Below are 24,873 nucleotides of genomic sequence, written 5' to 3' on the forward strand. Positions count from 1 at the left end.
CGAGACCATCCTGGCCAACATGGTGAAACCCCATTTCTACTAAAAATACAAAAATTAGCCAGGCATGGTGGTGCATGCCTGTAGTCCCAGCTACTTGGGAGGCTGAGGTTGGAGAATCCCTTGAACCAGGGAGTTGGAGGTTGCAGTGAGTCGAGATTGCGCCACAGTACTCTAGACAGAGCGAAACTCCGTTAAAAAACAAACAAACAAACAAAAAAACCATATGTACTGTAATTTATACCACTTACTGATGGGGAACCTGAAATTTTGTTTTTTATTTTTTTCTTTCATCAAAAAAAATTTTTTTAAATTTTTTGAGACAGAGTCTAGTTCTGTTGCCCGGGTTGGAGTGCAGTGGCACAATCACAGCTCCTCCCACCTGGAACTCCTGGGCTCAAGCATTCCTCCCACCTCAGCCTCCTGAGTAGTTGGGATTACAGGTATGCGTCACCATGCCTGGATAATTGATACTGAAATTTTGATAGGCTTGAGTACCATACCTAATATTTTACAGTTAATAAATGGCAGAATAGAAACTAAAACTTCAGCAGTCCAATTCCAGAAACCATATTCTTTATAAAGTTAACTACAACATGACCAACACTGATTTTACTGAAGAAGAATATATAGGGTTTTTTTAGTTGTAAGAGAGGTGGGATTTTAGAACTGGAAGTAATCCAAATTCATCATTTTAGAGCTGAAGAAATTGAGATGCAGAAGTAGAATGTCACAGTGAAGGTCGAATCATTGCTGTTCAAGTATTATACAATATAAAGAAACATTTTTTAAAGAAAATATAATGGCTGGGCATGGTGGCTCATGCCTGTAATCCTAGCACTTTGGGAAGCTGAGGTGGGCAAATCACCTGAGCTCAGGAGTTCCAGACCAGCCTGGCCAACATGGTGAAACCCTGTCTCTACTAAAAATACAAAAATTAGCTGGATGTGGTGGCCTGTGCCTGTAGTCCCAGCCACTCGGGAGGCTGAGGAACGAGAATTGCTTGAACCTAGGAGGTCCAGGTTGCAGTGAGTCAGGAGGCTGAGGCACAAGAATTGCTTGAACCCAGGAGGCCAGGTTGCAGTGAGCTGGGATCACGCCACTGCACTCCAGCCTGGGCTACAGAGCAAGACTCCGTCTCAAAAAAAAAAAAAAAAAAAAAAAAAGCTAAACAAAAAAACTGTAATTGCAACAATGTAACAATGTATATTACATTTTCTAAAAGTTAATTTCTTAAGCTATGTGGTTTAATGGAATTAAGATTTCTTCTTTTCACTCTTTTGAATTAAAAAAATTTTTTTTTAGTTGACACATAATAATTGCACATATCCATGGGGTACATAGTGATGTTTCTGTACATATAATGTATAGTGATGAGATCAGGGTAATTAGCGTATCCATCATCTCAAACATTTATCATTTCTTTGTGTTAGGAACATTCAGTATAGTTGTCCTATTTGGAACCATATGTTATTGTTAACTATAGTTACCCTACAGTGCTATAGAACACTAGAACTTATTCCTCCTACGTGGCTGTAATTTTGTATATTTTAACAAATTTCAGCCTATCTCTTCCTTCTCTCCACCCTTCCCAGCCTCTAGTATCTTCTGTTCTACTTTTTACTTTTATGAGATCAGCTGGCCAGTGCGATGGCTCATGCTCATAATCCTAGCACTTTGGGAGGCTGCAGCAGGCTGACTGCTTGAGCTCAGGAGTTTGAGACCAGCCTAGGCAAGATGGCGAAACCCCATCTCTACAAAAAATACAAAAATTAGCTGTATGGTGCATGGTGGCATCGCCTGTAGTCCCAGCTACTTGGGAGGCTGAGGTGGGAGGATGGCTTGAGCCTAGGAGGCTCAAGTGAGCTGATATTGTACCACTATATTCCAGCCTGAGCAACAGAGCCAGACCCTGTCTCTGAGGAAAAAAAAAAAAGAAAGAAAGAAAAAGAGTGACTAGCATTTTTTAGCTTCTACATATGAATGAGAACATGCGGTATTTCACTTAACATAATGTCCTCTGGTTCTATCCATGTTGCCACAAATGACAGGATTTCATTCTTTTTTGTGGCTTAGTAGCATTCCATTGTGTGTATGTACCACATTTTCTTTATCCATTCATCTGTTGTTGGATACTCAGGTTGATTCCATATCTTGGCTATTGTGAATAGTGCTGCAATAAACATGGGAGTTCAGACCTATCTTAAACATACTGATTTCAATTCGTTTGGGTATATACCCAGTAGTATCATTGCTGGATCATATGGTCGTTCTATTTGTAGTTTTCTGAGGAATTGCCATACTGTTCTCCATAGTGGCTGTACTTTACATTCACAACAACAGTGTATAAGAGTTCCCTTTTCTTTGCATCCTTGCCAGCATTTGTTATTTTTTGTCTTTTTGATAATAGCTATCCTAACTGGGGTAAGAGGGTACCTCATTATGCTTTTGATTTGCATTTCCCTGATGCTTAATTATGTTGAGCATTTAAAAATATATCTGTTGGTCATTTGTATGTCTTCTTTTGAGCAATGTCTGTTCAGATCATTTGCCCATTTTTTAGCTGGATTGAGTGTGTGTGGGTGTGTGTGTGTGTGTGTGTGACGGAGTCATTCTCTGCTATGTGTGTGTGTGTGTGTGTGACACGGAGTCATTCTCTGCTATCTGTCGCCCAGGCTGGAGTGCAGTGGTGCGGCTCACCGCAACCTCCACCTTCAGGGTTCAAGTGATTCTCGTGCCTCAGCCACCCAAGTAGCTGGGACTACAGGTGTGCACCAGACGTGGCTAATTTTTGTATTTTTAGTAGAGATGGGGTTTCACCATGTTGGCCAAGCTGGTCTGGAACTCCTGACCTCAAGTGATCCACCGTCTCAGCTTCCCAAAATGCTGGGATTACAAGCATGAGCCATGGTGCCTGGCCTTTTTTTTTTTTTTTTTTTTTTTTTTTTGCTGTTGAGATGTTTAAGTTCCTCATATATTTTGCCTATTAATTTCCTGTCAGATGAATAGTTTGCAGATTTTTTTCCCATTCTGTGGAGTTTTTTTTAATGCTATTGATTGCTTTATTTGGTGTGCAGAAGCTTTTTAGTTTGATATAATCTAAAAATGGGAATTTGTTTATTTTTGGTTTTGGTGCCTATACTTCTGAGATCTTACTAATAACATTTTTTCCAAGACTAATGTCCTGAAGCATTTCCCCTATGTTTTCTTCTGATAGTTTTATGGTTTTGTGTCTTACATTTAGGTCTTTGATCCATCTTCACTTGACTTTTGTATAGGGTGAGAAGTGGGGGTCTAGTTTTGTTTTGTTTTATTTTCATATGGATATCCAGTTTTTCCCCCAGCACCATTTATTGAAGAGACTGTCCTTTCCCGAATTAGTGTTCTTGGCACCTTTGTCAAAAATCAGTTGGCTATAGATAATGTGGATTAATTTCTGGGTTCTCTATTCTGGGGCATTTTTCTATGTGTCTGTTTTTATGCCAGTACCGTTCTGTTTGGGTTACTATGACTTTGTAGTGTATTTTGAGGTCTGGTAGTCTAATGCCTCCAGCTTTTTTTTTTCTTCTTTTCTCAAGATTACTTTTGTTGTTTGAGGTCTTTTGAGGTTTTATATAAATTTTAGAATGGTTTTTTTATTTTTGTGAAGAGTGTCATTGGTATTTTGATAGGGATTTTATGGAATCTATAGATTATATTTGGTAGTATTGTCATTTCAACAATATTAATCCTTCCAATCTATGAACATGGGATGTCTTTCCATTTGTTTGTATCCTCTTCAATTTCTTTCATCAGTGTTTTCCTTGTAGAGGTCTTTCACCTCCTTGGTTAAATTTACTCCTAAGTTTACTCCTTATTGTTTTTGTACCTATTATAAATGTGTCCAGTTTTCTGATAGAAGAATGATGCCTTATTTAGGCACTAATGTCCTTTATCATCTTTTCTGTTGAAAATCTTTTGTTTTAACTTGGAGAGTTTGCCTTTCAAGCAATACCCAGTAGATTATAGAATGGTGGGTGAATTTTGCTAAAGAGATGGAGCAGTTGATCTTAAGACAGGTTGTTGTTAAGAATACACATAGGTGCAGAGGCTCACACCTGTAATCCTATTACAGGTGGCTCATACCTGTAATCCCAGCACTTTGGGAGGCCGAGGCAGGTGGATCGTCTGAGGTCAGGAGTTCAAGACCAGCCTGGACAATATGGTGAAACCCTGTCTCTACTAAAAATACAAAAATTAGCCAGGTGTGGTGGCAGGCACCTTTAATCCCAGCTACTCGGGAGGCTGAGGCATGAGAATCTCTTGAACCTGGGAGGCAGAGGTTGCAGTGAGCCGAGATCCTGCCACTTCACTCTAGCCTGGGAAATAGAGCAAGACTGTGTCTCCAAAAAAAAAAAAGAATTCACATGATAATTTGAGGAGGGGGGAGGAGTACAGATGACATATTTAAACTTTAATTCTTAACAATTCATAACCAGTGGGTTTCATGTAAATGGTATTAAGCTTTAATGTAGAAAAATAAATAATGGCATTGGCCAAATCTGTCTTCTCAGGTCTTCTTTGGTTTAGGATTTTTTTTTTTTTTTTAATTTTTTTGAGACAGGGTCCCACTCTGTCACCCAGGCTGAGTGCAGTGGCATGATCACAGCTCACTGCAGCCTCAAAATCCCAGGCTTAAGCAGTCTGCCCACCTCAGCCTCTCAAGTATCTGGGGCTACAGGCAAACCACTACACCCAACTAATTTTTGCTATTTTATGGAGATGGGGCCTCGCTATGTTGCCCAGGCTGGTCTTGAACTCCTGGATGCAAGCGATCCTCCCACATTGGCCTCCCAAAGGCTGAGATTACAGGCATGAGCCACCAGACCCGACTGATTTAGGCTTTTTTAAAAATTAAGTTATTGGCTGGGCGCAGTGGCTCACGCCTGTAATCCCAGCACTTTGGGAGTCCGAGGCAGGCAGATCACCTCAGGTCGGGAATTCGAGACCAGCCTGACCAACATGGAGAAACGCCGTCTCTACTAAAAATACAAAATTAGCCGGGCGTGGTGGTCCATACCTGTAATCCCAGCTACTCGGGAGGCTGAGGCAGGAGAATCGCTTGAACCTGGGAGGTGGAGGTTGCAGTGGGCTGAGATTTTGCCATTGCATTCCAGCCTGAGCAACAAGAGCAAAACTCCATTAAAAAAAAAAAAAAAAAAAGTTATTTTTCAATGTATTCTCTTCCCGTCCCCCAAGAGCATTAGAGTTACTCAGGGAAGGACCCAAGAAAATGGGAGAAGGGTTTTTTAATATTATGGGACTGAGATCCAAGTTAAAATATTAATTCTATTAAGAAGGAAAAAAAAATCCTCCATTGTCAGTCTTGAGAAGTGTGAGCATGGGGGATAGCAGGATCACAATTGATGTGGGGAACAGGAGAGAACTAATAAAGAGTGAGTACTTTATACTAGAACCTGAGCCTAGGCACTCCTCATTTTGAACAGTGAGTTTTTGTACTACCAAAAGTGGTTTTTGTCATATGATTAAATACGTCTTTGTAATTTAAGAAGTAGGGATGGACTTTTGTTTCATGTCTCTGTTGAGTTTATTATACACAAATCCCAGAGACATTTTTGTGGGATAGGAATGAATAAGTGGCAGTGCAAAAGGATTTTTTAAAAAATTATTTGGGCAAGGAAGCTTTTAGTTCCCTTCCTCAAATCCCATCAGCACTACCGCAAATAAACACACAGTCAGTGTAAACAATTGTGTACTTTCTTTGCCAAGGCAACTTCAAGACAAGTCCTGTAATACTCTCCCCACTTCCCCCAACCAGAATGGCTCCCAGAGAACCACTGGATAAAGAATTACATGGTCAGACATTGTCAGAAAGGTTGGGAAAAACCATTTTGGTGATTCTATTGGAAGGTATACATGCTTCAAAAGAAGTAGTAAATAAAGCTGGGTGGAGGAAAAAGACAAAACAAAACAATGGATGTTTGTGCAAGGGGAAGAGAAAAGAGAGAAGTCAGACTTTGAGTTTATATTAGGTTACTAAAAGATGATATTTGGGTTCTTCATACAATAATAATAATTTTTATTTAGCATTTCTTACATGCCAAAGGCTTATGTAAACACTTTTACATTTATTAACTACTATAATTTTTAAAACAATCCTGAGAGGTAGGTAGTTTTCTTATAGTTTACTAATGAAGAAACTGAGGCACAGTAAAGACAACTATCCTGCTCAAGGTAACACAACTAATAAGTGGCAAATTCAAGATTCAAATTCAGGCATTCTGGTTTCATAGCTCATACCCGTAACTACCAGACTGTTCTACCACTCTAGTATATATTAGGCCTTTCCTCTACATAAGGTTGTAAATTCACATAATTTTGTTATTTATTATTTAATTTCCCACTACTCAAGTTTGAGGGAGGAAGCCTTTTTTTTTTTTTTTTTTTTTTTTTTTTTTGAGATGGAGTCTCACTCTGTCACCAGGCTGGAGTGCAGTGGCACGATCTCGGCTCGCTGCAACCTCCGCCTCCTAGGTTCGAGCGATTCTCCTGCCTCAGCCTCCCACGTAGCTGGGACTACAGGTGTGTGCCACCATGCCCAGCTAATTTTTGTATTTTTAGTAGAGACGGGGTTTCACCATGTTGGCCAGGATGGGAAAGCCATATTTTATTTGCCTTCTTATCCCTAATTAAGCACCGTTCTTTTTTTATAGAGATGCTTACTGAGTAAATGAGTCAATGAATGAAAAATTTCAGTGACCGTTTTTCCCTCTAATTTTAGGATCTTCACACTATATAGCAAATCACTACCACTTGATCTGGCCTGTCGAGTCTGGGATGTATTTTGCAGAGATGGAGAAGAATTTTTATTTAGGACTGGATTAGGAATCCTCCGATTATATGAAGATATTCTTCTGCAGATGGACTTTATTCATATAGCCCAGTTTCTAACTAAATTGCCAGAAGATATCACATCGGAAAAGCTGTTCAGTTGTATTGCAGCCATTCAGATGCAGAATAGCACCAAAAAATGGACTCAGGTAGCGTAACATTTTCCTGTCTTTAATAGATGTGTTAAAGCAGTTGACTTATTGTAAAAAAGTTAGGTATTTCTTAAAAATTAGTGCTTAAAAATATGTCTTTTAAAAATAATTTTTGACTTCTAAGAAGCAAGAGTTTAAATCAAATTGCCCACTTTTCAGCTATCCAAACATAGGGCTTATTTTATTTTATTTTTTTTTATTTTTATTTATTTATTTTTTTTTTGAGACGAAGTCTCGCTCTGTCGCCCAGGCTGGAGTGCAGTGGCGTGATCTCGGCTCACTGCAACCTCCACCTCCTGGGTTCACACCATTCTCCTGCCTCAGCCTCCCAAGTAGCTGGGACTACAGGCGCCCGCCACCACGCCCAGCTAATTTTTTGTATTTTTAGTAGAGATGGGGTTTCACTGTGTTAGCCAGGATTGTCTCGATCTCCTGACCTCGTGATCCACCCGTCTCGGCCTCCCAAAGTGCTGGGATTACAGGCGTCAGCCACCGCGCCTGGCCTATTTTATTTTATTTTGAGATGGAGTCTCACTCTGTCGCCCAGGCTGGAGTGCAGTGGTATGATCTTGGCTCACTACAACCGCTGTCTCCCGGGTTCAAGCGATTCTCTTGCCTTAGTCTCCCGAGTAGCTGGGATTACAGGCACGTGCCACTACGCCCAGCTAATTTTTTGTATTTTTAGTAGAGACGGGGTTTCACCATGTTAGCCAGGATGGTCTCGATCTCCTGACCTTGTGATCTGCCCGCCTCAGCCTCCCAAAGTGCTGTGATTACAGGCATGAGCCACTGTACCCAGCCAGGCTTTATTTTATTTAAGTCCAATAATATCAATTTAGTGAAGTACAACCCACAGTAGTCATTTATTTGCCAGAGTAGTTATTACTTTGGTATTTCAAATAGACAACAATTTTATTATATTAAATACCTACTGTGTACTAGGGTTTGTAGTTGAAAGAATATATAATGTATGGTCCTGGCTTTTAGATGCTTAGTCTTGTTAGGAAAGTAAAAGCATTGGCAATCTAAGTTAAGTGACATAAAAGGATAGCAGTATCACTCAATCCATGAATGATATAAACAATTGGCATTATTAAATTCACAGTCTTATTGGTTCAGAAAATGTTATGTTACCAAATAGTAATTTCAGAATAGTTGGCAATTGGTAAAAATTGGAATCTAATCATATTTCATGATTAGAAAAAAATAAAGGGGATTTGAGAATGGCACACTTTCAGGGACAGAGTTAGGTATAATAAAGCTTTTTCATGTTTATAAACTATAGTTATTTAAATCTCTTTAATCTGGGTGGTAGTTTTTGAGGATTAATCTTTATTTCATATAATTTTCAGGTCTTTGCATCTGTAATGAAGGATATTAAAGAAGGAGACAAGAACAGTAGTCCTGCTTTGAAAAGCTAGTCTTCAAAATTGACAGACTAATTGACATAGAAAAAGTGGTTTTTGGATAAAGGTTTTTTGTTTCCTATGTAAAAGGCGTGGAAGAAAATGTTGGAGATACCTAAAAGAATCAAAAGGTGGAAAACTGCTGATTTTACATTTTATGGCTGAAGTAAATGAAATAAGTAACTTATTGACAGTATTAATAAACTATTATTTTGTAGGTAGAGTCATTTTTCAAAGGAAAAAGTTTAAATGATGAGTTTATACTCCACAATTTGGAGTAAACAAAATGCAATATATTTTTTAAATAGCTTTGAAGATACTTCAAATTTTTACATCTTTTCTTTTGTAACAGTTACCACAAAGATACTCTGGAGGCTAGAGTAGGATTGATAAATACTACTGTTAACCTCCAAAGTACTATAGTACAGACATTGTTTCCAGTTCTGACCTTTTGAAGATATTATAGACCAGTAGTGAACAAATTTGTTTGTAAATTATTTAAGTCACTGAAGATGTCATTTAGCTTCATTCACAAGTTGGGGCAAATTCAAGTTACCTAGGAACTGGAAATGTTGGTGGGAGATTGTTTATTGTTTGTTTAGATGTTTTTCCATAGTATCGTGTCCATTCGTTTTTTAAGGGAAATTTGTTGTCTTCCTTAAGGAATTCCTATCACTCAGAGAATTTTAGCCATTCTGGTTCTAGTCTAACAAATTATTCATCTAATAATTTGACATTAAGAAAACTATAAATAACTGGTAGAAGGAAAGTTCTTTGCACTTTAGTGGATTGAAGACTTGACTTTGAGAGTAAGTCCAAAAACATATATGATGTTTCTCAGTGATAAGAGTAAAAAGTAATGAATCCTGAGAGTTCTTAAATAGCATGCTACTTGGCAAGACTTCATATTTTTTAGTTACAATTCTTCCACTGTTTAACTCCAGTTTGAAATTTGAAATCTAATATGTAGCTAAATCTGTGACTTGTAAAACTCTATGCATAATTTTTCCTAATCAGTGGAAATAAGAATAAAAGAAAAAGGTAAAGTTAATTTTTTTTTCTAAGTCTACATCCTGTCTCTTGATTCAGTTGCCTGAAGAAGCTGTGTAAGGAGATTAGTCTTGTTATTGATTCCTTTATGTGTCAGTGCCATCTTAATCTCTTCACATGGTACACTAAATGCTGCCTATAACCCATCCTCATCTTTACTCATCATTGCTTTCTTCAAGGAAGGTCTTGATACTGCCTCGTCTACCTCATTATCCGCTAGTCTAGATAGTGACTCTTTGGAAGATTGGTAGCCTCTGAATGAGTTATCCAACTTCTGCTTCCTCACATTGGCCACTTTGCATAGGTTCGGGAACTTAGCAGGTTTTAAATCATCATGCCCATGGAGGTGAAATACTTTGAGGAATGGGAACATCTCTTCACTGTGTTTTTGGATCAGCCTTCTCTCAACTGCCAAGAAATGCATGATTTCCCTGCCAACTCTAGGAAGTAGTGCTGCATGATTGAATCATTCTTTGATGAATTCTTTCATTGTAACATAGGGAGTCATTTCCAAAAAGGTAGATATGAGCTTAAATTAAATTGACTTATGAATGCTTTGCCTCTGGGCCCAACAGTGTCATGACCGGCCAATTGAAACATAGCATGAATTATTTTTATGTCGAGTTCTTGAACTGCTAATCAGGTGTGTGTTTCCTTAAAGTCCGGAGCAGGATCCAGGTCAGATGAAGGAGGTGGTATGCCTGGCTTAACTGCTGAAAATAGAGCATTGAAACTCTTCACAGTGTGCTGCATTGGGTTTCTGCTTGGCTTTCTCACTGAATAGTAAATTGGGGAAAATGCTGCTTTTACTATTTTGCATTTTATAGCAACATTAACAGTCTTTTCCCAGTCAGGTGCTGTCCAGGGAACATGTTTCCCTTGGGAGGTCTGAACAGAGTGATCTGGCTTGATGTATTTCCTGAGCTCTAGTACCATATCATAGAACTAGTTAAATGTAGCCAACAGCAATGTCAGAACAATTGACATTGTCCTTCCAAGAGTGAATGCATTGGCTTTCGGAACTGCTACTAGAGACATACATGAGGCAGCGAACGCATCTTTAGGTGGCGGCAAGGCTATATCTGATTGACAGAGATCTCTGATCTCTAATGACATATTGCTATTGTCCTATTATGTTTAAATTTGAACCTAAACTAAATCACTTGAGTGTTATGAGTGATGGCTATATAACATGCCATTTGGTTAGATTTACAGTGTGTTTTTATGTTGCAGTTTAGTTTGAAACAACACTTAAGCACACTATTTCTGTTAGTGTATATAGTTTTCAAACTAACAAGCCTGCGATCCTTGTTAGTGTAGTGACTGCCTCTTTAGGAGTATGGGGCCCTAGGGTGCCCATATATTTTTACCCCATGGGTCATTCTAGTCTAGGGACTACTAGTAGAACCCTCAAAAGGTAATTGCTATTATAGGGGCTTACTTATTGGAGACTGGTAATATAATAAAATATTGAAGGAGTGGCCATGGTCTTAGCAGGTTTTAGAATAACCTTTTAACTCCAGTAACTACTTCCTTGGTATTGGTATCCTTGATAGAGGGAATATAACCTCTGGTAGTAATCTCATTCAGGTTATACTGCCTGACTAAATTTAATCATACTTTCATGTATTTGTTTCCTCAGTTGGACCTAAGTTACTGTATTTCTTTTTCTTATTTTTTTTATTATTGTACAGTTTCTTTATCTTTCAAGTATAAATGTGTATATAAAATGTAAATACAAGGAATTCACTAAAAACCACTCATAACAATTACTGTGTAAATAAAACTGGTAAGCAGAGTAATTACTTGAAATGAGTCTTCATTACTTTGGGGATATCTGTTTTATTTAACTGCAATCTGTTTTATTTAACTGCATCTCAAGGAAACAAAGGAAACAATCTTTGTTTTTGTTTGCCAAATTTGTCTTCCAAGGAATGCACTAAGCCTTCAGTCTTTTTAGACTGGCAATACTGGCAGCTAAAATATTGTACTGTATCTTCTCTTGAGCCCAGTATGTAGGAAATATGTGATAATTCACATGGTCAGTATATGGCAGTTTTTGTTGTTGTTGTTAAAGTATATTTTCAATTAAAAAAAAACTTTTCCTAAAATACTCAAAATAATGTGAAATTTAATATGGTGTTTCATTTGTTTGTCTACTCAATCTATATATTTCTTACTTAATGTTCCTTTAGTCCAGGTCTACAATGCCTTATTTAAATGCTGTTAGAAAAAAAAAATGCTGTTAGAAGACTCCAGTAACTCACATAGTTTTCTATAGTCAGCTTTTGCTGATGTCTTTTGCATTTGTGACCTTTGAGTATATTTGTTTGACTTAATAAAATTAGGTAGCATTTGCAAAATGACATTGACATTTTCAAAATCTCTGACTTCAAGATAATAGCGTTCCTTGCAGCTTAGGAACTAATGTTATTTTGACCTAGGCCAGTCAACTCTTTAGAGTCTACACTACTGAAGGGTATAATTCTAAAGCAGATAATCATGAAATAATTTATCTTACTTCATAATGTCAGATGATTTATTTTTATTTTTCATTTTATGTTTTTGTTTGGGTAAGATAAAATTATTTTATATTCCAAGAGTGTATTCAGACAGCAGGGACTAGTATAAAAAAGAGTCAAAAAAGTGTAAGGTAGCATTGCACAGTAAGTTACATTATAATTAAAATTTGTCATGACTAATTGATAGTGTCAGAAAACAGTCTTCTGAGAGGAAAAAAATGTTATTTTTATATTGAATCGTATTATTTTGCTGTTTGACAAGCATTGTCTAAAATATGAATTCTCAACTCTAATAAAACCTCATTAACTAGAACTTCACTGCTTTACAACATGTAAAAACTAAAATGAAATCCAGGATTTCAGGGAAACTAACCGTTCCAGAGAAAGCCCTGCTCTTTAAAAATATTGTTTGCTTGGTAAGAGTGTAATTGCAAACATGGGAAATTTGAATTAATACACTTATATAAGCCCTGATTATTGCCAAGCACTGCCTCTTAATATTTTGTTAGGCTACATAAAGTTTTAAGGTTTGGGAAATTCCAAAATTGCCTTTCTTTCCAGATATTCTGCTGTTCATATTGATCATCCCTTGATCTCAATTAATGAGGATTTGCTTATGTGCATTTTATTTTGTAGATTTAATTTATTTTCTAGTAAACAACAGGAAGGAAATTTGACTAAAATTACATTATGAAAGTGTTTCATTTGAACATTTACGTAAACAATAATGACTTTATTAAATTTAAAGTAAAATGACTTTTGTATTATTGCAATGTATTTGAAAAATCATTTTTATAATAAATATGTAAATGATAAATGAATATAGACTTGAAGGAGTATATAAAATTGACAACAATGGGGTATATATGTTCTCATTTTTCATCCTCAGGCATAATGCTATACACAATGGTATAAAAGCAGAAAGTGACGCTTCAAATTCTGGTCACAGCTGAGCACGGTGGCTCATGTCTGTGATCCTAGCACTTTGGGAGGCTGAGGCAGGAGCATCACTTGATCTGAGGAGCTCCAGATTAGCCTGGGCAACATAGTGAGACCATCTCTACAAAAAATTTAAAAATTAGCTGGGCATGGTAGCATGTGCCTGTAGTCTCAGCTACTTGGAAGGCTGAGGTAGGAGGATTGCCTGAGCCTGGGAGGTTGAGGCTACACTGATCACACCACTGGACTCCAGCCTGTGCAACAGAGTGAGACACTTTCTCAAAAACATTAAAAAAAAAAGTGGGCTGGGCACGGTGGCTCATGCCTTTAATTCCAGCACTTTGGGAGGCCAAGGCAGGCGTATTACCTGAGGTCAGGAGTTCGGGACCAGCCTTACCAACATGGAGAAACCCCATTTCTACTAAAAATACAAAATTCGCCAGGCTTGGTGGGGTATTCCTGTAATCCCAGCTACTCGGCAGGCTGAGGCAGAAGAATGGCAGGTGGAGCTTGCAGTGAACCAAGATCGCCCGCTGCACTGCAGCCTGGGTGACAGAGCAAGACTCCGTCTTAAAAAAAAAAAAAAAAAAATGGGGGAAGTTAGGCAACAAAAAAGCCTCTTATGTGAGCCCTTGAAAAGCAAACACATCTTATGAACTTTTTAAATTAGATTACATGTTTTATTACCTTTTAACAGTGTAAATCAGCTGGGCACGGTGGCTCGCACCTGCCATCTCAGCACCTTAGGAAGCTGAGGTGGGTGGATCACTTGAGGTCAGGAGTTGAGACCAGCCTGACCAACATAGTGAAACCCTGTCTCTACTAAAAGTACAAAAATTAGCTGGGCATGGTGGTAGGTGCCTGTAATCCCAGCTACTTCAGAGGCTGAGGCAGGAGAATCGCTTGAACCCAGGAGGCGGAGGTTGCAGTGAGCCGAGATCGCACCATTGCACTCCAGCCTGGGCGACAGAGCAAGAGTCCGTCTCAAAAAAAAAAAAAAAAAAAAAAAGTGTAAATCAATTTCTATCATTTTTTTACTCAATATCCTCTAATGGCATTCCTCATAATAAAAATCCACACTCTTTGTCCTAGTCTCCATGGTCCTACTTGATCTGGTCACTGTGCATCTTTCCAATTTCAGCTGCAATTTATAAACATTCTGCCTGTAGACACAGTGGACTTACTGCCATTTTTCAATTTGTCAACCTTCTATCTACCTGAGGTCTTTCTTCCCTCTGAAGTGTTTTTTGTCTAGGTCTTTGTATGGCTTATACTTTATACCGCTGCTTAAGGTCACTTCCTCAGAGGACTTTTCTCTAAACATGTATCCACTAGTCTCATGACCTTACTCTGCTTCATATTTCTTTATAATTTCTATTATATATCACCAACTGACACTGTTTTATAGTGCTGTCTATTGTTTCCACTACAGTGTAAACTCTGAGGTCAAAAACATTGTCTTATTTACTACTGAAGCGCTAGTACTCAAAATAGTGCATGGCACTACCCTATGGTAGATATGGATGACTGGATTGTTTTTATTTTGGTCCATTCCTCACTGAACTTTTCATTTAAATTTTTTTCTATTATAGATATTATACAGTTGACCAGAAACTCAAATAGTTTCTGGTTCACTCGGAAAGTTAAACATTTAAAGGTTGGGTAGAAGAGAATGAAGTAGTAAAAGTCAGGAACAGGAATATCAAGAGAATGTGGGGTCAGAAAAGACAACGGACAAGAGTGTTTCCATAAAGGAGTGATTAATTAACAGTGTTATGTTGCAATGAGGTTCAAATAAGAACTGAGAATGTCCATTAAACTTAGCAACATTGAAGTCATTAAACCTTAGTGGGCTACTTTGATGTATGCTGAATGTTGCAATGAGACAGGGTTGAAGAATCAGTGGGAGGCAAGGAATTAAACATTGCTAGTGTAAATAATTATAAAAGTAAGCTTTAAAGGGGAAGAGAGAACTGATAATAGTTGGTAGGGAAATAGGAGGTTCCAGCTGGGTGCAGTGGCTTGCACCTGTAATCCCAGCTACTTGGAGCCTAAGGTGGGAGGATTCCTTGAGTTCAGGAATTAAAGGTTACAGTGAGCTATGATGGTACCACTGCACTCCAGCCTGGGTGACAGAGTGAGATTTTATCTTTTAAAAAGAGGGAATAATGATTTCTAATCTAAAATAATTTCTGAATAGCCAGCAGGGAGTTGGATCCAGAGCACAAGATGAGAGAGTGAGAAAGGTATGCAGGATGCAGATGGGTTTGTAAATTTGATGTTGGTAAGCTGAACGGGGAATTCTGTCTTGTAGCTATTGTTTCCTTTGTGAGGTAGGCCAGAAGTGGGGCCATGTACTATAGGGAGCCGGGATTTTCTTTTGTTTTGACTTCTATGATTGGATGGATGGTTATGCCCATTAATATGAAAAGGATTCTATAAGAGGAAGACATTTTGTGTGGGTAGGGAAAAATGACTTGTTGTAACATCATACTTAGAAGAAAATCCCCAGTGCCTCATCTGGAGGGTCTGCCTCTGACTTTTTGTGCCATTCCCCCTTGCCAATTTGGCTTCAGTCATACTGGCCTTCTCTCTGATACTCAAACATGCCCAAGTGTATTCCTGCTTTACTCTCTGTACACGTTTCTGCTTGGATTGCTCTTCCCCCAGGCTGGCTAGCTTCTTGGCATTTGGTTCTCTGCTTAAAGTGCCTATCACTTCGGCTGGATGTGGTGGCTCATGCCTGTAATCCCAGCACTTTGGGAGGCCGAGGGGGGCGGATCACCTGAGGTTGGGAGTTTGAGACCAGCCTCACCAACATGGAGAAACCCCATTTCTACTAAAAATACAAAATTAGCCAGGCTTGGTGGCATATGCTTGTAATCGCAGCTACTCGGGAGGCTGAGACAGGAGAATTGCTTGAACCCGGGAGGCGGAGGTTGCGGTGAGTCAAGATCACGCCATTGCACTCCAGCCTGGGCAACAAGAGCGAAACTTCATCCCACCAAAAAAAAAAAAAAAAAAAGTGCCTATCACTTCTTCAGACACCCAATTACCCAATCTAAAATAACTATCCAGTCACTCTCATGCCACCCTATTCTAATATTTCGCAATTTCCCCCTTTTCACCCCAACTCCTGGAATGTAAGTTCCATATCAACAGGGATGTAGTCTGTCTGGTTCATTGCTGTACAGCTCCTGTGATAGTTCCTGGTATCCAGGAGGCATTTTAATTTAATTTTTAATTTTTGTGGGTACGCAGTAGGTGTATATGTTTATGGGGTACATGAGATGTTTTGATATAGGCATACACTGTGAAATAAGCACATCATGGAAAATGGGGTATCCATCCCCTTAAGCATTTATCCTTTGAGTTACAAACCATCCAATTATACTCCTTAAGTTATTTAAAAATATACAATTAAGTTATTATTGACTATAGTAACCCTGTTAGGCAATCAATAGTAGGTGTTATTCATTCTTTCTAACCAGGAGGCATTAAAAAAACAAAGAAAAAACAAAATAAATGTAGACCCTTAAATAAAAGTGAATGAACAAGCGTGTTCACAGCCACTTTGAAGGGAGGGTTTGTATAATGGCAAGGACGTGCCAGGAAATGCACCAATGCACTTTTATTACCAATTGTGGGGCCAGATGTCAGTTGAGATGTGTGTTCTTTGAGAATCAGATGAGATTTTCTTGAGCTCCATTTCGTGTATTTGGACAAATTGTCTCTCTTGCCCATGGAGCAGAAGGTCCAAGGAACAAAGTTTCTAGAGAAAAACAATGAATGGAGGAAAGATTTGGGGAGGTGGGCCACAGTTGAATTTGTATTAGTCCATTTTCATGCTGCTGATAAAGACATACCCAAGACTGGGTAATTTATAAAGAAAAAGAGGCTTAATGGACTTACAGTTCCACGTGGCTGGGAAGGCCTCACAATCATGGCAGAAGGCAGAAGACGAAAAGCATGTCTTACTTGGTGGCAGGCAAGAGACAGAATGAGGACCAAGCGAAAGGGGTTTCCCCTTATAAAACCATCTCATCTTGATCTCGTGAGACTTATTCACTACCACAAGAACAGTATGGGGGAAACTGCCGCCATGATTCAATTATCTCCCACCGGGTCCCTCCCACAACATGTGGGAATTATGGAAGCTGCAATTCAAGATGAGATTTGGGTGGGGACACAGCCAAACCATGTCAGAATTCAAAAGAAGGAACAAGGAAAGATTTTTCAGTACATTAGGGAAAAACCCCATAAAAAGTGTTTCAAAAGTCAAAGGGAAAGAAATTTTGGAGGATAGGTTGGTAAAGGTCAAAAATCTTTTTTTTTTTTTTTTTTTTGAGATGGAGTCTCGCTCTGTCGCCAGGCTGGAGTGCAGTGGCATGATCTTCGCTCACTACAACCTCCGCCTTCCAGGTTCAAGTGATTCTCCTGCCTCAGCTACCCTAGTAGCTGAGATTACAGGTGTGCACCACCACACCCAGCTAATTTTTGTGTTTTTAGTAGAAATGGGCTTCATCATGTTGGCCAGGATGGTCTCGATCTCTTGACCTCATGATCCACCCACCTCGGCCTCCCAAAGTGCTGGGATTACAGGCATGAGCCACTGCACCCGGCCCCAAAAACCTTAAGTAGAGTGAGGGTGGTGGGTAAAGTGGCTTATGCTCTGGCATGCCTGTAATTTCATACTCTGGGAGGTTAAGGTGGGAGGTACCCTTGAGCCCAGGAGTTCAAGACCAGCCTGAGCAACATAGCAAAACCCTGTCTCTACAGAAAATTTTTAAAAATTAGCTGGGTGTAGTGGTATGCACCTGTAGACTTAGCTGCTCAGGAGGCTGATGTGGGAGCATCACTTGAGCCCAGGAATTTGAGGTTGCAGTGAGCTATGATTGTGCCACTGCACTCTAGCCTGGGCAACAGAGCAAGACCCTGTCTCAAAACAAAAAACAAATCTTAAGTAGAATGAAACTGACAGCTATGTTTTAGATTAGGAGATAGGATTTAAGAGTAGCTATTAATAGAGGCTACATTTTATCTCGAAATCATATTGAATGAACTAGGAGTAAAAATGTTATCAAGCAAATGGGCTCACTGCCCGTTACACACTAAAGCCAATAACTATGGCACCTGCCTTTGACAAAAGAAAGGCTTTATTGCAAGTGGTCAGCAAGGAGACAGGAGTGGGCTCAAGTCTGTCTCCCTGATTTAGGGTCTAGGGCAATTTTTTTGTTTTTGAGACCAAGTCTCGCTCTGTCGCCCAGGCTGAAGTGCAGTGGCGCGATCTTGGCTCACTGCAAGCTACGCCTCCCAGGTTCACGCCATTCTCCTGCCTCAGCCTCTCGAGTAGCTGGGACTACAGGCGCGTGCCACCACGCCCGGCTAATTTTTTGTATTTTTTAGTAGAGACAGGGTTTCACCACGTTAGCCAGGATGGTCTCAATCTGACCTCATGATCCACCCGCCTCGGCCTCCCAAAGTACTGGGATTACAGGCGTGAGCCACCGTGCCCGGCCAGGTCTAGGGCAAATTTGAAGGGATCAGAGAGCAAGGGAAAAGATTTAGGAATGTTGGCTTGGCAGGGTCTGATTGGAGGGCTTCAAATTGTACCATTTATCGTAAGGTACTGTTATAGAACTGAACTGTGGCCCACTTGCCTGGCTCAGGAAGACAAGACTTCCACAAGGAGCTTTTGCAGCTGTAGGAATTGGGGCAGCTCATGCTTAAGACCCAAACTCCCTGATGGCTTGCAGGTAAGGATTTTTAAAGGCAGGGATAAATTTCAAGAAAGCAGAAATTACAGGCAAAGTCATCGATTAATACATGGAGTCTATGTATTGTTTTGACCGCCATCTCAAAGGGTAGGTAGGTCAAAAGATGGATTAAAAGGTAGGTCATAGATGGATTAAAAGGTTTTCTGATTTGCAGTTGGTTCAGGAGGTGAAGCTTTGTCTAAAAATTTGGGGAGCTGGGTGTGGTAGAGTGTGCCCATAATCCCAAAATTTCTTTCCCTTTGACTTGGGAGGCTGAGTGGGAGGATGGCTTGAGCCCAGGAGTTTGAGACCAGCCTAGGCAATATAATGAGACTCCATCTCAATTTTTAAAAATTAAAAAATAAAAATTTGGGATCAGCAGAAAAGAATGCTAGCTCTGCTTGTGTGTGTGACCTCCTCCAGGCCCCTAGGAATAAATTTAGAACAAATGAGGCAACAGAGTGCCAGCACATGTGTTTGGTGGGGCTTGGGGTTTCTAAAAAACAACTCAGAGACATGTGTTAAGATATTATCTTTAGTTTTTATAAAGGAACCAAACATCTCCTGAATCTAACTTCCTGGGCTATTGTTTTAGGCTACCATTACCTTCTTCCTTATCAAGTTGCTTATTTACTTGTCAGGGCTAGCTAGGTTCCTAGAATTTCCCTTGAAGCAACTCAAGATTTTCCTTTATTCCCATGGTTTTTTTTTTTTTTTTTTTTTTGAGACAAAGTGTTGCTCTATCACCCAGGCTGGAGCGCAGTGTTACAATCTCGGCTCACTGCAGCCTCGACCACCTGGGCTCAAGTGATTCTCCCACCTCAGCCTCCCAAGTACTAGGACCACAGGCACGTGCCACCACAGCTGGCTAATTTTGGAAATGTTTGTAGGGGCCAGGCACAATGTGTCACGCCTGCACTCTCAGCACTTCCGGAGGCCGAGGTGGGAGGATCCCTTGAACCTAGGAGTTCGAGACCAGTCTGGATAACACGGCGAAAAACCGTCTCTACCAAAAAACAAAAACACACAAAACCCCCAAACCAACAAAAATTAGCCTGGTGTGGGCTAATGTCCACCACTAAAATGTCCCGGCGTGGTGGCGCGCACCTGTAGTCTCAGCTACTTGCTAGGCTGAGGTGGGAGGATCAACTGAGCCCAGGAGGTGGAGACTGCAGTGAGCAGAGATCGTGCCATTGCACTCCTGCCTGGACGACAGAGTGAGACCTTATCTTAATAAAATAAAATATAGAGACTAGGTTTCGTTTCTATTTTTTATGAGACGGAGTCTCTCCCTGTTGCCCAGGATGGAGTGCAATGGCGCGATCTCTGCTCACTGCAACCTCTGCCGCCCGGGTTCAAGCGATTCTCCTGCCTCAGCCTCCCGAGTAGCTGGGACTACAGGCGCCTGCCACCGTGCCCGGCTGTTTTGTATTTTTAGTAGAGACAGGGTTTCACCATCTTGGCCAGGCTGGTCTTGAACTCCTGACCTCGTGATCCACCCGCCTTGGGCTCCGAAAGTGCTGGGATTACAGGCGTGAGTCACCGCACCCGGCTTGTAAACTCTTAAATTTTGTATAGACACAATCATACAAGTTGTGGGAGTCAAAATGAAGGAAACGGGTGGTTACATGGCAGGTATATTTAATGCCATACATCTTAAGAAATTGGAGGTGGGAAAGGGAGCCCTGGAGAGGGAGACAAAGGAAATAGTCGAAAAGGAATGCAAACAAGAAAAGGAGGAATTGAAAGCTGAAGTGAAAACCAGGGACAAGAAAAGCTCCGCTCCTTCCTTCACTGCCCACTCGAATGAATGAATCCTGTTTGATTTCCTGAATCTTCCTTCTGCTGGCCACTCCGCTTGGTCCATCACTGCTTTCAGCTTGCCCTTATCCTAAACAGCTTTCTTTAACCCAGTCATAATCTTAATTTCCTGTTCCTTCTCTCTCCCGTCCCACCCACAAAAAAATCCCTCCTCTTTGTCATTTTGGGGGATTTTTCACTCAAGATGTGAGCCGCGCGCAGCGGGTGCGGCGAGGCTGGTCCTATAAAAATGTTTCTGTTTCTGACATCCTCGTGCAGATACGCAGACGTCTCTACCTACAGGATCATGGGCTAGGGGGTGCTCAATCACAGCAGCCAGCGTGGGAAGGCGTCTTGCAAAGTATTAACAGCACTACCAAACTTTAATTGCGTAGTTCGGAATCAGATATGCGAGGAAACTGGGTCCTCCACTATCGGCCACCTCGCCCAATCTCACAGGATAGTTATAGGCTGAGTTCAGCAGCGGGACCCAGTTTCCTCCTGACAGAGGTCCGGGTAAAGGGTTACGGTTACCACAGGTCGCTCCTGACGAAAACCGCAAGCTGCGCCAAATCTCGCGCAGCGGGCGGGGAATGTAAGGTATCGCGAGATGACAGGATTTTCCCGCGAAGGAGAAGCGCGCTTTTTTCCCTGGCGGGGGATTTGGCTAGAAGGCTGGGCCGGCAGCGGCTGTGAGGAGTTAGCTCGCGGCATTGCAGGCTCTGAGTGGAGGGGACCCGGTTCCCGGGTGAGTGTCCAGGCATGCCAGCGGAACGGCCCGCGGGCAGCGGCGGTGAGTGAGGAAAATCTTTCGGGCGCGGGTGGCAGCCTGCGGGGCTGAGGTGGGCAAGCATGGAGGCTGCGGCGCAGTTTGGGGGAGGGAGCCGACCCCGGGCAGGGACTGAGGAGGAAAAGAGGGTTGGGAAACTGCAACGGTGAGTGGAGGACACCCCGAAATCCCACGTATTAGCATGCCGGTGAAGATTTCACATAGGCAACTGCATTTTCCCGAGCATCCCGAATTGTAAACTGTGGTTCAGGTAACTTGTAGACGTTGTGAAGATTTACGGTGTCTTTTGAGAGGTGATGCTGGCGTCCCCTGGGTCTTCAGCTTTTGCTTCAGTGCATCTCGGGTGGGAGAAAGGCTGTTTCTTGTTGGAGTTGAGTAGTTAGTAATTTTTTTAAAACTGCAATTTGAAAGCTTTCTCCCCCGTCAGGCTCGGAGGCTCCAGCAATGGTTGAACAACTGGACACTGCCGTGATTACCCCGGCCATGCTAGAAGAGGAAGAACAGCTTGAAGCTGCTGGACTAGAGAGAGAGCGGAAGATGCTGGAAAAGGTAATTTAGGCATCAGGTTCGTCGTCGTGAAAGCCTGTGGTAACCTCGGCTTTAACCCGGAGGTGTGGTTTGTGTTCTTTGCTTTCCTATTTAGTGGGCTTTTTCATAAACTTGAAAGAAAACAGCTTTATTACTTGTCCTTTTTGTATGTTTACAGATATTGCCTTTGAGAATCCTTTCGCACGTGCTTTGAATGGTGTGTTTCTGTGAGATGTAGTTTTGGTAGTCCTATCACTTTTAAATGAGCATTTCAGATTGCTTGTTTAGCTATGAAAAGTCTTTCAAAGTCGATAGTGAGTTTTTTCGTTTGTCATCCTTATTTCCTGTAAAAATTACCTTAAATGTATGTCTGATGGCAAACAGGAATCGCTAAAACCTGCAGAAGTAATGTACTAGACTGAGGGCAGGAGAAGTTAGCATCAATTAAAGGCTGGGCTGGAATCCAAGTCTAATGATTTCCTTTTAGTGTAGTGCTGTTTTCCACCTAAGTGATCAACTTGCTATTTGTTTTCCTTTTGGTTTCATGGCCTGTGTATTGCTGCATAAGATTCTTTAGCTAAAAATGTGCTGTACTTTTTCAGTGACAAGTTGCTGTAGTTTTCTTGTAGAGAGCATTTTGTAAGTTACTAAAAACAGTTTTTAACCTGAAAAATTCTTGTTTATTCTAAAGCCCCACCCTGCTGCTTGATTCATAAGCAAGAAAAAGAATGATAGTTGACTCTTAAGTACTGCCTAATACGTGGTTTTCTTGTGCTTTATTAATTTATTAAACTCTACCGATATTATGATATAGGTTATTTTTTGTTATCTTCATTTACAAATGAAGAAACTGAGGGAGAAGGGCACATAGTAAGTGTTGAAGTCAAATTTCAACTCAGGCTGCCTGCAGAATTTCTGTCCTTAATAATAGTGAATTAACTCATGATTATGAAACTACTTAAGTTGGAAAATAATGCACTCCAAAAACGAGTAATGAGGCCGTTGGTTCCCTATTATGTTATGTCAACAATAATTTTTTTGTCAGCATTGTTAATACTTCATGAACATTTATTAGGAGTCATGCATTGTTTTGAATGCTTTATATGTATTTACTCATTGAATCCTCAACTATTCTGTAAAGTAGATGTTCATTATTACTATTAACTGCTATTAAACTTACTAGTTTAATTGCTAGTACAAACAATTGCTGTTATTGAACTACACAACCAAATAGGTTTTATTAGTCATCTTATTTTACAGATGAGGAAACTGAGGCACATAGAGGTTGTTTGGGTGCCACAGTTAGTAAATGGCAGAGCTAACATTCCAGTGTAGGCCATGTGGTTCTAGAATGCACATTTTTTAACTACCATGCTATACTTTCACTCCAGTAATACTCCTTCTGTTATTACTGATGATCTCTGGTTGACTATAACCAGTTAAGGTAGTATATTAACAAATTTTCTTTAAGTAACATCAATACTTTTTGCTTCAGGGTAGATGTGAATTAATACAATTGAGAGGTCTGACCTGAACCACCTTTTCTCATTCTTTGAATTTTCATAGTACTTTATTACACAGAATTTACCATGACTAAATAAGTAATGATAAATACTTCATACTACTTTTTGATTCTTTCTCACTTTGTTTCTTGAGGGTGCATCACTTGCTGTTTTTGTTTTTGTAGGCTTTGCACCTGGCACATAGTAGGCAATCAGTAAATGCTTATTGAATAGCTAACGATGATAAAATGGTATTTTATAATATACAAGATTATATACATATACTAAATATACTTATTAGCTATGTAACCAGGTGAATTATAAAGTATAAATTCTGGGGCAAGTGCCCAGAATGGAATCAACTGAAGAGGTCTAAGAGGGATGTGATAATTTTGTCTTGAATAATGTATCTTCAGTTTTATCTTGTTTCTTCATATACCCATGATGAGTGTTGGGTAGGGAAATAGCATGTAAAGAAAGATATGCCTGAGATATGACAACAGTATATTTTCAGAAGACGTTATTCATTCAAGGGAAGAAACACTTTACATTTAAAAAAGATAAGTCAAATATGTAGTATTTTATATATTTGCTGAGGTCAAATGACCTGCTACTTTTAATGACATTTTTAAGCTTATGAACAAACATTTTGCAGTTAGTCCTAAATTTAATAATTATGCATCATAGAACCTAAAGAGTAATTTTTAATCCTTCCATTAAAAAAGTATATAGCTGTTTTCATGGCCTGGTGTGGTGGCTCATGCTTGTAATCCCAGCACTTTGGGAGGCCGAGGCGGGTGGATCACCTGAGGTCAGGAGTTCGAGACCAGCTTGGCCAACATGGTGAAACCCCGTCTCTACTAAAAATACAAAAATTAGCCAGATGTGGTGGCGCATACCTGCAGTCCCAACTACTCGGGAGGCTGAGGCAGGAGAATTGCTTGAACCCAGGAGGCGGAGGTTGCAGTGAGCCGAGATGGCATCACTGCACTCCAGCCTGGGTGACAGAGCAAGATTCCGTCTCAAAAAAAAAGTATGTAGCCGTTTTCAATCTTAATATAAGTGTGTAATTTGCTAAAATATTAGTGTTGTGGTTTCGTATTACATTGTCTTGTTATGTACAGATAAGGAAAGTTTTTGATTATTTTTTGCACGTGACCCTCATAAAAAGTGATTGCCTAGATGACACTAGAAAATTCTAAGAAGAGTTTTCAGAGTCTCTACCTACTTGAGATTAATAAACATGTCTTTGGAGGCCAAACAATTCACTATGCAAAGGTAGAGATTCCTTTTCTTTTGGGAGAATACAGTCTGTGTGGGCATGTATTTAGAAGTACTTAACAGAGGAAGAGCTAGCTTAAGTTCCTTAATGAGAAGCATTTGGCTTTAGGAGATCCTAAGGTTTGTGAGGAACCTAGAAAATGACTTTGACATTCATTGGCTACAGTTATTTTCTTTGACTTTTCACATGTATTTCCCTTTAAAAGAAGTCATTGTTAGTCTAGGAGATTTGAGTACTGATAATGCCTGTGAAGTGGAG

At 40.1% G+C, this 24,873-nt stretch overlaps 2 protein-coding genes across 7 annotated transcripts in view; both read left to right on the forward strand.

The window, feature by feature from the left end:
- TBC1D12 (TBC1 domain family member 12) overlaps positions 1-11,616 on the forward strand; it is a 135,458-nt gene extending 123,842 nt beyond the window's left edge. For 3 of the 4 annotated variants that reach the window (XM_054435972.2, XM_063670000.1, XM_063670001.1), the window contains 2 exons: positions 6,779-7,037; positions 8,393-11,616. In XM_054435972.2, coding sequence (XP_054291947.1) covers positions 6,779-7,037; positions 8,393-8,461 — 328 coding nt within the window. In that variant the 3' untranslated portion in view covers positions 8,462-11,616. The remainder of the gene's footprint in view (positions 1-6,778; positions 7,038-8,392) is intronic. The other variant, XM_063669999.1, reaches the window with a different exon arrangement.
- A 9,170-nt stretch (positions 11,617-20,786) lies between these two features.
- The window catches only part of HELLS (helicase, lymphoid specific), a 58,242-nt gene continuing 54,155 nt past the window's right edge, over positions 20,787-24,873 (forward strand). The window contains exons 1-2 of one of the 3 annotated variants that reach the window (XM_054435486.2): positions 20,787-21,306; positions 21,731-21,852. In XM_054435486.2, the coding sequence (XP_054291461.1) occupies positions 21,276-21,306; positions 21,731-21,852 (153 nt within the window). In that variant the 5' untranslated portion in view covers positions 20,787-21,275. The remainder of the gene's footprint in view (positions 21,307-21,730; positions 21,853-24,873) is intronic. The other 2 variants (XM_054435489.2, XM_054435488.2) reach the window with 2 other exon arrangements.

The sequence above is a fragment of the Pongo pygmaeus genome, chromosome 8 (assembly GCF_028885625.2).
Source record: "Pongo pygmaeus isolate AG05252 chromosome 8, NHGRI_mPonPyg2-v2.0_pri, whole genome shotgun sequence".
In the NCBI taxonomy this organism is placed as follows: Eukaryota; Metazoa; Chordata; class Mammalia; order Primates; family Hominidae; genus Pongo; species Pongo pygmaeus.